The sequence below is a fragment of the Haliaeetus albicilla genome, chromosome 20 (assembly GCF_947461875.1).
Source record: "Haliaeetus albicilla chromosome 20, bHalAlb1.1, whole genome shotgun sequence".
NCBI lineage: Eukaryota > Metazoa > Chordata > Aves > Accipitriformes > Accipitridae > Haliaeetus > Haliaeetus albicilla.
Genome location: NC_091502.1, coordinates 1,147,887 through 1,160,658, shown reverse-complemented (window position 1 = coordinate 1,160,658; position 12,772 = coordinate 1,147,887). Strand labels below are relative to the sequence as shown.

The following is a 12,772-nucleotide window of genomic DNA, read 5'->3' as shown; positions in this document are numbered from 1 at the left end:
TTTACTTTAATGGATTTAGCTCCTTTGCAATGTCTTTCACTTCAGTATACCTGCAGTTCATATACATGTATTTCAAGAAGAGCAAAGAGCTTCATCGATAAGAATAATGAGTTCTTGGACTAAAAATTGACAAGTATTTGACAACCAGAATAAACAAGCATCAGTGCCAAAAAAACAGAGAAAGTCTCCCTTGGCCCCTAACTTTCCTTCTCTGGCACTTACTTTAGCTCTGACACCTACTTTGTGCGGGAATAATGTGCAGCTGCTAAATGAACCAGACAATGAAACTGATTTGGGGCAGGGAGGAGAGAGAACACAAAACTAAGAACTGAAGTCCTGTAGGAGAACACCTACGGCTTGATTCAACTCCAGGTAAGTCAAGAGAACTAATGCATTCACTTCAGTGGTAGGTGGATAAAGGCCTTAAGAATGTATTGGTGACAAGCTCCAATAACAGTAAAAAAACCTGTTACTTAAAAAAACAACTTATATGTAATCCCCACAGCCAGAACCTTTTAAATAGGCCACTCTATTCAAAAAATACAGAAGTGTTTTGGAGAATCCTCCACCCTTCAGTAAAGCTTAGAAACATTTGTAACAGGTACTTCTTCCCACATACATACTTGTGTTGTTTCCTCAGTTTAACCCATCCCTATCAGCTGTTCATGAAAGCAAATACCTTTACTCAAACCTCAAGGAACAGAAGGCACATGAGCTGTGTCCAATACATGGCAGTACCAGTTATTTCATACATTACAATAGAATTCAGGGGAGAAAAACATACTACAGTAACAACAAAGAAGTATACAGCAAAAAAACCTCAGGCCTTTTACCATTCACCTACAGTGCCTCTAATACAAAATTCCTTACCTGTTCTTGAAAAAAAAAAAAAAGCACTTAACAACGTGCTATTACTCATTAGAACCTGCCACTACAGAACGCTTAAATTTTCAGGTGTCTAGATGTTTATATGAAACTGTCAAATACTCATGCTTTCTATATATGTCAAGTGGATAACTGTATGATTTCAGCCACTGACTGCGTGACATTAGGTAAAAATCCATGGCAATATTATCACCTGTGAATAGAAGAATACTACGTGGAAGCAGGATTTATACGTACTCAACTGCCTAACACCAGTCCTGACTGAAAACACACCACTAGCTTTATATAATTCCTACCATGCACTGGACAGTGACTAAGTGTTTAGAAGTACTAACAAGCTACAAAGGAAGACATCCCTGAAAAGAAATATCAGAACTCAGGAGTGACAAGCATAATTTTTTTTTTTAAGAAAATGCAAAACATTAATGGCATTCTCCTCAACAGCCAAACAGCTAGCAGACTAGAGCAAAAGGATCTGAAAAATATGTTATCTGAATCATAACTTACCATTGTAGTTGAAGCCAGTGACCAAATGGCAAAAGAAGTACTTAAGAAGTTTCATGCAGCAGGCAAAGAATCATATTTTATGGTCACACTTGGGGTACTGAAAAAAATCAAGGAGAAAAAAAATTACTAAGAAACTAAATAAGCATTTTATTTAAATACTACATTTTCAGTGGTTAATTGTACTTAAATCCCATTTTCATAGTATCCTTTCCTCCAAAAGTAGAAACAAAAAAGTTCCATTCAGTGTAAGTGCAGAGGTTCCTATTCTAATGACTACTACTACTGTGCACAATCGTTTTACATTAGTTATATTAAAGTAACAATAAGCATATAATTGAAATTATATAGCCAAGTACTCTTCTCTGTTGCAGCAGTCTACCCAGACACCCCAAATATCACATCCACAGATGCGCAGAAGGCTAGAACATTTAATTGCAAGCAGCCAGAATATTTAGCATACCCTACTAGGTTTTTTGTTTTGCTTTTATGAAGATATTGCTCCACAGACACCACCTCCACTAGCAGTGCCTTCTAGCACTATTTTAGGATATTAGTTTAATACTGACTCACAGTAGGCTGTCAAGTACAAACTGAATAAAATTTGTACGGCACTAGCACCTTCCTTAGATGTCCTTGCCCTCAGCTACTGTGTCCCTATGCCATTTCATTTTTAAATTCAGCTAGATAGTTGTATGAAGAAAACACCGGCTCAAACCCCCCAGTCTTTAAACCCTGTTCTTCCTATCATTCCCAATGAAGAGATGTGAAAATTTAAGTCGGTTTTACTTTCACAACGGAACGTTACAGTGCCTCACTACACTTGAAGCGTTCACTTAAGAAATTCCACGACACATAACTTTAAGTTGTAGGAATATTACATTCCACATCAGCCTTGGTTTCGGCAAACACCTTCCTCGATTTCAGATGACATACACCCTCACGCCTCCCTGAGCCTTACTCGGCTGTTCCAGCGGGCAACCGATTCCAACAGAAGAAAAACAACAAAAAAAACCCCCACGGAGGACGACTCGGAGCTCCCCGCAAGGCTGAGACCTGCTGCCTTCTGGCCCACGGTGAGGCGGTGGGCGAAAAGCATTCCGCACGGGATGGCCCGGGCCGGGGGGGGGGGGGGTGTCCCCGTCCCTGCCTCCCGAGGGGCCAGCTGCTTCCCGGGCAGCCCCTCCGCCGCCGCTGCAGCCGGGTCCCGGGAGCGGGACACCGAGAGCGCCCGGCTCGGCTGCGAGCGAGGCGCGGGTGCGAGCCCCGCGGGGGACGGGCGGCCCGCGATCCGCCCCGGCCCCGCCGACAGCCGGGCCAACCGCACCTCCGCGGGCCTAACCTGCCAGGGCGGAGAGCGACCGGACGGAGCCGCCCCACCGGAAAGGACCCGGCCGGGCCGCAAGGCCGCGCCGAAGGGCGCAGGCCGAGCCCCCAGCTCCCGCGGCCCAGCCCCGGCCCCGGCCCGCCGCCACCCGACCAACCGCCCCCTGACCCCGGCGCGGGCGGCGGAGAGCCGCGATGCCCGAGCGCCGTTACCTGCCGGCCTCCCGCGGGGGCCCTGCCGCCCCGCCGCCCGCCTCATCCGCCCCCGCCTCGGCCCACCGCGGCCGCTTCCGCCCCGCCGCTTCCGTGCCGCTCCCGGAAGGGGCGGGGACAGGCGCCGCGGCGGCGGGGCGGTGCGGGTTGAGGGCGGGAAGCGGCCGGCGGCGTCGCTATGGGGACGGGAGGGCGGGCCCCGCTCCGCTCGCGCCCGAGGGAGCCGTTGGGCGCTGAGGCGGCTGAGGCGGCTGAGGCGGCTGAGGCGGCTGAGGCGGCTGAGGCGGCTGAGGCGGCTGAGGCGGCTGAGGCGGCTGAGGCGGCTGAGGCGGCTGAGGCGGGATGCGGAGCCGAGGAGTCCGTAGGGCTTAGTGGTAGTAAAGTGCGTGGGTACCTCTGCAAGCCGAAGGTTTAACGGCGTTGTGGGGGCCTGAATAGGTTTCCCTGCGTCTCAGCGTTACGCCGTAAGGATAGCCGATGATTTTTGGTGTGTGACGCCCGGCGTTGTGGAAACCGGTTTCTGCGAGGGCAGAGAGGAGAGGTTGGGTGGTGGGTGGTGTGACAGCGGTGCGGGGGTAGAGGAGGATTGCTCGGGAAAGGCACGGTGGACGCTTGGCTGGGGAAGCTTTGCTTCGTGTAAGTGCAGTGGCTGAATGTAAGTTTTACTCAGCCACAATGCTCTGAGTTTTCATAATGCCCAGTTGAAGTATACAGGAATTATTCTGAAGAATGATGCCAGGAGCACTTAAGCCTCTTTTCCCTGTCATAGATTATTGTGAGTGGTTTAGCAGCTGCTTCTGGGTAACTTGCTAGAGCTGCTAGGTGATTCACCAGATCGTTGTGCAAACAACCATCAGTTTGAAGTGATAAAAGCTAGTTTTAAAAGTGCGTTAAAAGCCTGCTGTTTGTAAAGTGAAAAAATGACTGCCTGTTTTGGGGGAGTTTGCTTGCTTGCTTGTTTGTTTTGCTGGAATGTTCAATTTTCTGTAAAATTAGACAAAAGAGATACAGCATAGTACATATTGGAAATTTCTTTGAATTACATAGTAAACAGCAAAGGGATTGGAGGCAGCTTGAGAAGAAATTTACCGTGACCTTTCCCTCCAGAGAGGTTAAATAATGCCTGTATTGTTTTTGGCAGATACTTGTCTAACAATGATCAGATCTGTCTGCAAGAAAAGTTAAATAATATGTTGTTACAGATTAACAAACATCAGGATTACTTGATAAAATATCTTTGTGATAAAGGATTGAAACTTCATCATGTTAGGAAAACAGTTTAAAGTAGGATTTGTATTCCTAAAAGAATAAGAATTGGGGAAAAAAAATATTTTCAATTTATCGTCCCTCAGCATGGACAGGAGGGTCAACTAAAATAAATTACTGCCGGGTTCACGTGAGATGCCTACAGTGCTGTGTTAGGTTGCTTCTATGGGTGTCCTGGCAGGAGGGTTCCTCGTTGGGATGCACTCCCGGTATCCATACTCTGAGTCCAACTATGTCCAAGCTCTCCCAGGCACATCTACACTACACATTGCACATACTGTCCCTGGGCACAGCACTTACCTGACTGGTTGCCTGTTATTCCCAGGCCTTCCTAGCACTTCTGGCTGAATCACCATTTATTTGCTTATAGCAATGAGCAAATGTGCTACCCTGTGATTCAGCAGCCAGTCCTATACGAAAGACTACCCCTAACACTACCCTTCGATGCCTTTGTTAACCTTGTGGTGCTGGCATGTCCTAACAAGGGGTGACTTGAAAACTCAAGGAAATTTAGACACAGGGAGCTCTAGACAATGAGTGGAGTCCTTCCTGTAGGACCAGCCAGGTGCTCCATCTTGTTGGTGCCGACACTGTTTTGGTTTCAGCACTGGATTCTTCTCAGCCCTTCTGTGTCTCACACTCAGAGCATAGCCAAAATGTTGGAAATCATAAGTGCTGATGATGCCTAGAGTCTCTCAGAGGTTCTCAGTACATACAATAAAAACCTCTGGTGGGATCAGTATTCTTCAGCTGTGGGGATAAACAAGATGGGCACCTAATTTCAGCATGTGAAAAGCTATTTTAATGGTTTGGTAGGAACCCACATTGTTCCTGAACACCAGAGAAGAGATGGCCAGAATACCATCTGCTCCAGGAGCAGGTGGCAGGTCTTCCTAGACTCATCCAGACACCTAACAGATGCATGGTACAGCAGTTGTGCAGCTGCATTTGATCCAACTTTGAAGCTAGCCCACCTCTGAGCAGGCAGTTGGACTGCCTTTCAACCTGAATTTTTCTATAATAGTTCTGTGTTGTATGCCATCTGCTTTACATTACCCAGTAACTATAAAAATTATCAGAACGTAATTGTCATTATGGAAGCCATTTTTGGTCACTTTTTTCTGTGATCTGAAAAACACTGGGAATGTGAGAGTGCTACATTGTTAGCTAGGCTTTGTTTTGAAAGGATTAATTATATTTTTTTGATTTCTGCTTAAGTCTGTAACTTTCTGTATTTTAATATGATTAGGCAGAGTTGAACATGGCAAAATACAGGCATAAATTGAATCTCATTTCATCTCAGCTTAATCTGATGCCTAGAGCAATGTTGTGGGGTGTTGGGTCATCACCAGAAGGGCAATCTGCAGCAAGTTCTTGTGTTTCTGAACTTTGTTACATTTCACTTGGGACAGGCGGGCAACCCCTTTCTGCCCAGCAACATCATCATCCCCTTTGAGAGACCTACACACTAACGTGTTCTTGTTGCCATTGTCTGCACATTCTGTCACTGCTCAGTGCCCACCTGAGCAGGCATTCAGCTGGCTCGTGTGGTGCTGCCTTTGAGAGCAGCTCTGTGCCAGTGTGCCAAATGCCTTTAAGTCCCAGAGGGATTCACCGCAGAGAAATGGTGACTCGAGTAGCTGCAGGAGAGCTACACATTTCATAAGACCTCTTATCCAAAGGCTTAGTTGATATAGCCAATGTCACGTTTTCCTGCCCATTTTTGTAAAAACCTTATCATTATGTGAAAAAGATTCTCGCTTTACACTCGACTATTCACTGAGGGCACTTTGAGGAGAACTTAGGGAAATACAGATACAGCTGAAAATTTAAGTATAAGTCTATGATGCCAAGCTTGTGTAATGGACTGTAGCATGCTAGCATATAAAGGGAGGATTGCCTTTAAACCATCTCTTTCATTTTCAGGGGAGAGAATTTGTCCAGTACCAGTTAGTACAACATGACAGATCATAGCAGTCAACTTGGCTTTACTAAACAGTGAAGTTGCCATGGCAAACCATACTGGAAAAATAAAATGGGGTCCTCTAAGGCAATGATGTCTGAATGCAAGAGTCTCAACATAACAAAATTTAGAACAGCCTCAGAAATCCCTAGAAATTTTTGTCAAATTGTTCTTCATTTGGCAAAAAAAAAAAAAAAAAAAAAAAAAAGTACTTCTATTATGAACAAAGTTGATGTGGATATTGAGTTAATTAATCTATAATAAGGATAGTAAAAGGATGTTTTCTTCTTCAAAGATTAAAAAATGCATCTTTTATTGAGCTGCTTCTGTAATAAATAAGCAATGTACCAGTTCTACATAATTAATTTTTGGATGAGCTGCTTTGGCTGAGTTTTCCAGACTTCATAAGATTTGATGGTCTTCTCTTGCAGTACTCAGAGTCTGGAAGACATATCTGCATATTTGGATTTTGAACATATACAGATGATGTGAAAGTGCAGCACATTTGTGACTCTTTGTAAGTGGTATCTTTGTTTTATTTTTTTATTGTATTTTATTCCAGTAATGATGCCCTTGTTATGTTCTGTCTGTCTAGGCTGGTCTGATTCCCTTTTGCTTAGTTTATGGTAAATCAGAACAACATTATTTACATTAATGTAGGTATATAATGTGACTAAGAGAAGCAACTGTATGAGTGCTTTCATTAGCACTTCTGTGCTGGAGACTGTAGGGTATATGGGGAGGAGCATAGCAGAGTAACTGCAGCTCTCCTGTTAAGACCGTCCATACATCATTTACCCTGTGTCAGGAATTTGAAAGAGACAGCCCTCATTCCCATCACTTTTTGTCTTTCTTTGGCCTTCTGGATGAAGACAGCTACATTTAATATTGTGTCTTGCGTATTTTCTGCAGTCTTCATGTGGAAGCCTCTCATATTTCATTGGAAAATCATTGCAGCAATCTTTTCAGAGCTCTGGATTTAATTTTCACTGTAGGACAAAAATAACAGGAAACCTAAGACCCTTAATTTTTGAAGTCTGGAGTGTATCATGGAAGTGTTAAGTTTTCACTGAATGTAATAGGGGTTCATAAGTCTTCACAGCAATGAGATATTCTTAGATTATAAAAAAATTTGCAATGTACTTCTCCCTAACCTGACTTATTTGTTTTCCTGAATCCAATAATAGATATCTCTTGGGCAAAATGTAAGTTAACCAAAATAAGATAAGTCAACCAAACTATGCAGATAGCTAAGAGACTAATAATGAAGTTTACTTAATATAGAGCTCCCAACAGGAATGAGCATTCATCTGCTGAATGTCATAAACACCTCATCAGTCAGATGGACGTTGGTATAAGGCAAACATGGTACCGCCGTTGGCCTGTAAGTAATTTTCATTTGTTTAATAAAACAGCTAGCCCTTGGCTGATTTTATGGCTTTGCTGGAACTTCTACATTTTCCAGCTTTAAATAAAATTATTTATGAAACCAAATTAGCATGTTATCCTGACTGCAGTGACTGTTTCACTCAACCCACTAGAGGTCAGGGCTGTACTGTTAAGGTAGATGGTTAAAAATCAGCTAGGAAGATATCTCTTAAGAAGTTGCCAGAAGTGAAAATTTTGTCAGAGGCTTCTAAATTTTAGAGATTTAAAAGATGTTATATATATTATTCAGTTAATATTAAATAATCGATTGTATTTAATGCTGGTGAAGTAGGCCTATTTGGCAGATCCATGGTTATTATAAAATTATATAGCTTGACTTAGCAATGACAAAAAAAATCAACCAATATGTTTTTTTAATCCATATAACTCTAAATTTCTATTTAATTGCTGTTGAAGCTTTATTTCCAGCTTTGTGATTGCATTTTATACACTGGTTATTTAAGTGTCTACTTAAAGAAGATCAGAGACAGGTATAAGGGACATTTCTTAGTTCTGCAGAGCAAGGGTTAATTCCAGTCGTGTAACCTTCTCAGCCGCATTTTGAGGGAATGGGTTACAATAGTAATGGCTTGTAATCCAAAGGATGGGCAAGGTCTTTGTCATAACATTTCACAGCTTGACACCCAGTCTAGGGACTTCTGCTCTTTACTTGCTGGTTAGAAGAACTTATTTCATCTTGTTATGAATGAATAAAACTTAGCACATGATCAATACTTTATTAACATTATTTTATTCTGCTCTTTAATAGTATCCTTTTTGTAAAATTCATGCATGCTAAAGCAAAAGGGAGCCACAAGACTCATGGCAAACCTATACAAAGGGTTCATTACACTGACCACATCAGTATATATCAAAGCCAGGGGATGGCAGACAGAGGAGCTTGGTATTGCTTCTGGTGTAAGAAAGGGGATGTTCTTTTTCGTACTGTATTGATTATAAGCCTGAGATAGCTAGCTCCAGCTTGTGACAAGAAAGGGAAACCTGAACAGATGAGAAATTAGTGTTCATCCTGAGACTGGTAGTCACACTCATTCCTTTGGCATTGTTTGCTATGAGATCAGAGTCTAAAATTTCTAAAACATCTCTCTCAAGTGACCAGACTTCAGACACACAGGATTCATTTGTCAGATTGATGTCTGCTTGTATTACGGATGTGTGCCTGCAAGTGGGGGTGAGCGACAGCAGCACCAGCTCCTTGCTGTGCATGTAGCATCACAGGAGGGACGCATGCCTGCATTTGGAGTAGATGCGCTCTATGGTATGTGTGCTGGGGGTGCTGCAGGGAAGGGCTGACAGTGCAGAGTGCATGGCTCTAGGAGGCTACTTAGTGGATCATGCTCCCGGCTTTGCTGGGCCATGCAGTGGGATCGTGCTCCTGGCTTTGCTGCCATTGTACCAGCCCAGCGGCCAATTTGCCAGACCAGTATTCAACAAATCCCAGGTCAGGGTGACATGTGACATCTGACATGTGGGGCTCTGGAGTAGTGAAGCTGCAAAAACAAAAACTGAAGGGACCATGGCAGAACCAGAAGATTGAGTGTTAAACTGGGTGTGAGAGGTTTGACATGGCTGCTAGTATTTGTTTTTTAACATTTTTCATAGGGTGAATCCTCCCTCCTTCTCTAAGTTTTTTAAAAAGTCAATAATTTAAAATTTCATGTATGCAGTTGTGTATTTATCCAGAACAACTAAGATTCTTTCCATGATATTTGGCTTAATTATTCTTTTAGAGATCTCACCCTTAGAGAACTTGATAAATTCGAACAACCAAAGTTGTCATTATGTGTCCGAGCAGCTCTGATACTGATATTTGCAGGAGAATGCAATGTGATGGGTTTGCACATTTGTCAATAGTCTGTAGCAAAGGAAATCCTTTTGACTATGTGTTGGGATTTGTGAGCCTTCCATTTTCAATTTGTCTTAGTGAAATAAAGTTGGGAAAAAACAATGTGGACTCTTCTAAATTCTTCACAGTACTGTAAGATGGTGCAGAACAAACTCATCTGTCTCTGTCAGCATGAAGGGTGATATATATTGTGACAAGAAAAGGCAGAGACCCTTTTCTGTAACATGTTTGTGAGGAACACTGTAAAACAACCTGTAAATTTCTCATAGCTTGAATTCTACCAGATTAAATGTACACTCTGATATGCTGTATGTGGAGCTTGTTCACTACAAGCTCCGACAAAGGAGAAACAGCTGCCTGACACAGCATTGTCTCTGGAAGACAGTTTGCTGTTCCAGTAGAAAGGGAGGACAAATAAATCAGTGAGGTGATTTGTAAGAGAGTCACTGACCAATTGATTATTTGCTATCATAGATTTTATTCAACTTTTGCTATAGCATCTTGGCAGCCCAGGATCATCTCCTTTGTTTTTTGCCAGGCCTGGCTGGCCTACCCTGTGTCTCACTATGACCAAATTGCCCCTCTGAAACCTCAGTTGCTTTAAGGCTTTTGGGTCTCACGTTTTACTTTTCCCATGACACTGTCTTTCAGGACACTCAATTTAAGAAGAGTTACTTGTTCAGTGCATCTTTGTCCTATTACTTATGCCAAAGTAAATGTCAAGTGTTGCTGCTACATAGTAGTCATGTACAGGTGATGTAGCTGATAGCCTTAGCAATCTCATACACCTTCCTGTATGTTGGAAGCTTTCTGAAACTAATTTGGTTACCCAGTATTTGGCAAGAGTTGGGGTAGTGAGGCTCTAAAGAGGGAAGAATGACAATCTTTTTCTCCATTGGGATGGGCTGATGGATTGTGATGGTCTCAGGCTGGATATCCAGGGCCAATTCTCTATGGAGAGTTTCTAAGGTGGCCCTCTGTATGGGGAGGTTCTTCATCCATTACTGGTCATCCCACCCATAGCAGAATGTAGTCTTGCCAATGGGTGTTAGTCTTTTAGACCTTAGACCTCCCCTCTCTTAGGAGGTAATGTGTAGCAGTCTTGGACCCTCCTTGTTGCTACTGGCCTTGGCAGGGAGGTCTGGGCCTCAATAGCAGTTTTCTTTGGTTCATTGCTGAGTCCCAGAACCAGGTGTGGGATGCATGTGTTGTGGAGCCTTTGCTGACTAACAGTTCTGTTGGCCCCAGCCAAGAAGGCAAGCCTGAGAAAGCACGGGAGGCTGTCTCGTATGGATACAAGTAACAAAAACTCAAAGCAGTAAGACCTTTGGGAATATGAGCATCTAGAGGCAGCATGCCAAGACACAGTGTGCTCAATAACTGCCCACTTGAGAGCATCTGTGAGTCTGAAGTTATCCACTGTGTGGGGCAGATGAGGGGGGTGTGTGGCCTATATGACATGCTAGAGAGGTGTAGGGGTAACTTCAAAGCTCTGAGAGGTACATTCTGTGCCTGGGTCTCTGCCACCTACCTGGCATCTAGCACAAGGTCACTCAGTTTTGGCAGGTGGTGAGTTTACTGGCCTGGTTGCACACCATGCAGTGCCAACTTGCCGGAGGGCCTGAGCAAGTGCTTTGGCATGTTGATTTTACTAGTGGAAACATACTGTAGTGTTCAAATTAGGCAGAGCTAAGTACCTATGGATGTTTCATGAATGCCAGCATGCTGACTGGGAAATCATATATGCTACATTGTTGAAACTGTTGAAAGCAGCAATATTGTTAATTGTAACTTTTCCCACCTTTCTCCGCAGTAGAATCACTGCCCAGAAATTGCTTTGAAGGTAGAGCCATTGTAACAAAACTGAGGAGACCTCAGTCCTTTCTCTCAAAAGATGATCAGAGATTAGATACACATTTTATCGGTCCTTTCTGTGGAGTTTTGCCTCACTTTCTTCCATGCTCTTTTCTCCTACCTGGTTTGAATAATTTTCTTATCCATGAAAAATGGCCCAGTTTGAATGGAGCTATCAAAAATAGCTCCAATTTTCTCCACTCTTCCCTAACCCTGTCTTATGCTACAAACACACATTTTTCTGAACCTCCTAAAGCTGTGGGGAGGTGATTCCCTAGGAAATCAGGAATGGTATCTTTAATCACCCAAGCAAGGACGGCACTTACATGCTCATCATCCTCGTCTTTGGTAATCACACTAACCGTTGTGCACCCACTAATGATGGGAAGAGGGACACTTCATTCTCCTTTACACAGGAGATTGATCCACTGCGTATGTTCTGAACATGCCTCGTGAATTGAGCTCTTAAGGTAACAGGCCTGGGACTGGAGGAACACCTAATCTGGTTTAAGCATGAAATAGGTGCTGAGCTTCTCAGAGCTGTCAGGAGTACATTTCTTCTGAGAATTCCCAGGTGCAGCATTCTAGGCATCAGGTGAACTCCGGTACCAGAAGCTTGGCCAGCTGTACATTTTCTGTCCCTCCAGACTGAACAGATACCAAATGGTGATTTTGCTGGGCTACACTTTCAATTAACACACCTAAAATGGCAGTTGGGACTAATCTACAGTGAGACTTAGGCACTTAAGAGAAATCTGGATTAAGTTATTTAATACTAGTTTTAACTGTAGTAAAATTAATAACTGATCAATGAAATAGCTGAAAGCAAGGCCTTTCATTTTTTTCTCAAGCCCTGAAAGAATACCAACACATTATACTTCTTTTTGCGTGCCTCAAAATTTTAAAATTTTCAATATGCCTCTGTGTTAAGTCAATTTAAAATGCTATTTGGTATAAATAATAGTATTTTTATGAAGAAGTAGTTCTGAAAAGAAGTCAGATTAAATTTTGCTAAACTGACATAGCATGGAAAAAATCACCTGGTGAGAAGGCCAAGTATCCTTATGATGTAACTTTGTCTTATATATCAGGTCATAATTTTGTTTGAGAATATATGTTTCTTTCCAGCTACTGGCAGCCTCTGCTTTTCAGCTTTATGAGCCTCAAGTGTGTGTCTGTTAAGAAGAACATTGACTCAAAGCCATTTTCTTTTTGTTGCTTTCCAGATAGAATAGAGTCACTGCATCTTCTTTTTGTGTAGAGAATCCAGAAACTTTTCCTATGGGAATTTGCTTCCTTTTCATTTTGGCTTTTTATTTTCATTCTTTCATGTATTATTATTGTTGTACAGTATGCTGTAAATGATAAATGAACCCCAAACTTTGAACTGATACTGAAATCAAGAGTATTTGGCCATTTCTTACATGAACAAAGCTAATTTGTTCCATGCGGTAATGAAAAGTTGG

The 12,772-nt window shown here is 42.9% G+C and overlaps 1 protein-coding gene across 20 annotated transcripts in view; it reads right to left on the bottom strand.

The window, feature by feature from the left end:
* The window catches only part of SUPT20H (SPT20 homolog, SAGA complex component), a 36,680-nt gene extending 33,620 nt beyond the window's left edge, over positions 1–3,060 (bottom strand). For 19 of the 20 annotated variants that reach the window (XR_011328930.1, XM_069807943.1, XM_069807950.1 and 16 more), the window contains exons 1-2: positions 2,929–3,060; positions 1,393–1,489 (exon numbers count right to left, since the gene is read on the bottom strand). Coding sequence is in view for 19 of the 20 variants with exons in the window: in XM_069807943.1 (XP_069664044.1) it covers positions 1,393–1,395 (3 nt within the window). In the remaining variant the exon portion in view is untranslated. The remainder of the gene's footprint in view (positions 1–1,392; positions 1,490–2,928) is intronic. The other variant, XM_069807958.1, reaches the window with a different exon arrangement.
* Positions 3,061–12,772: the final 9,712 nt, after the last annotated feature.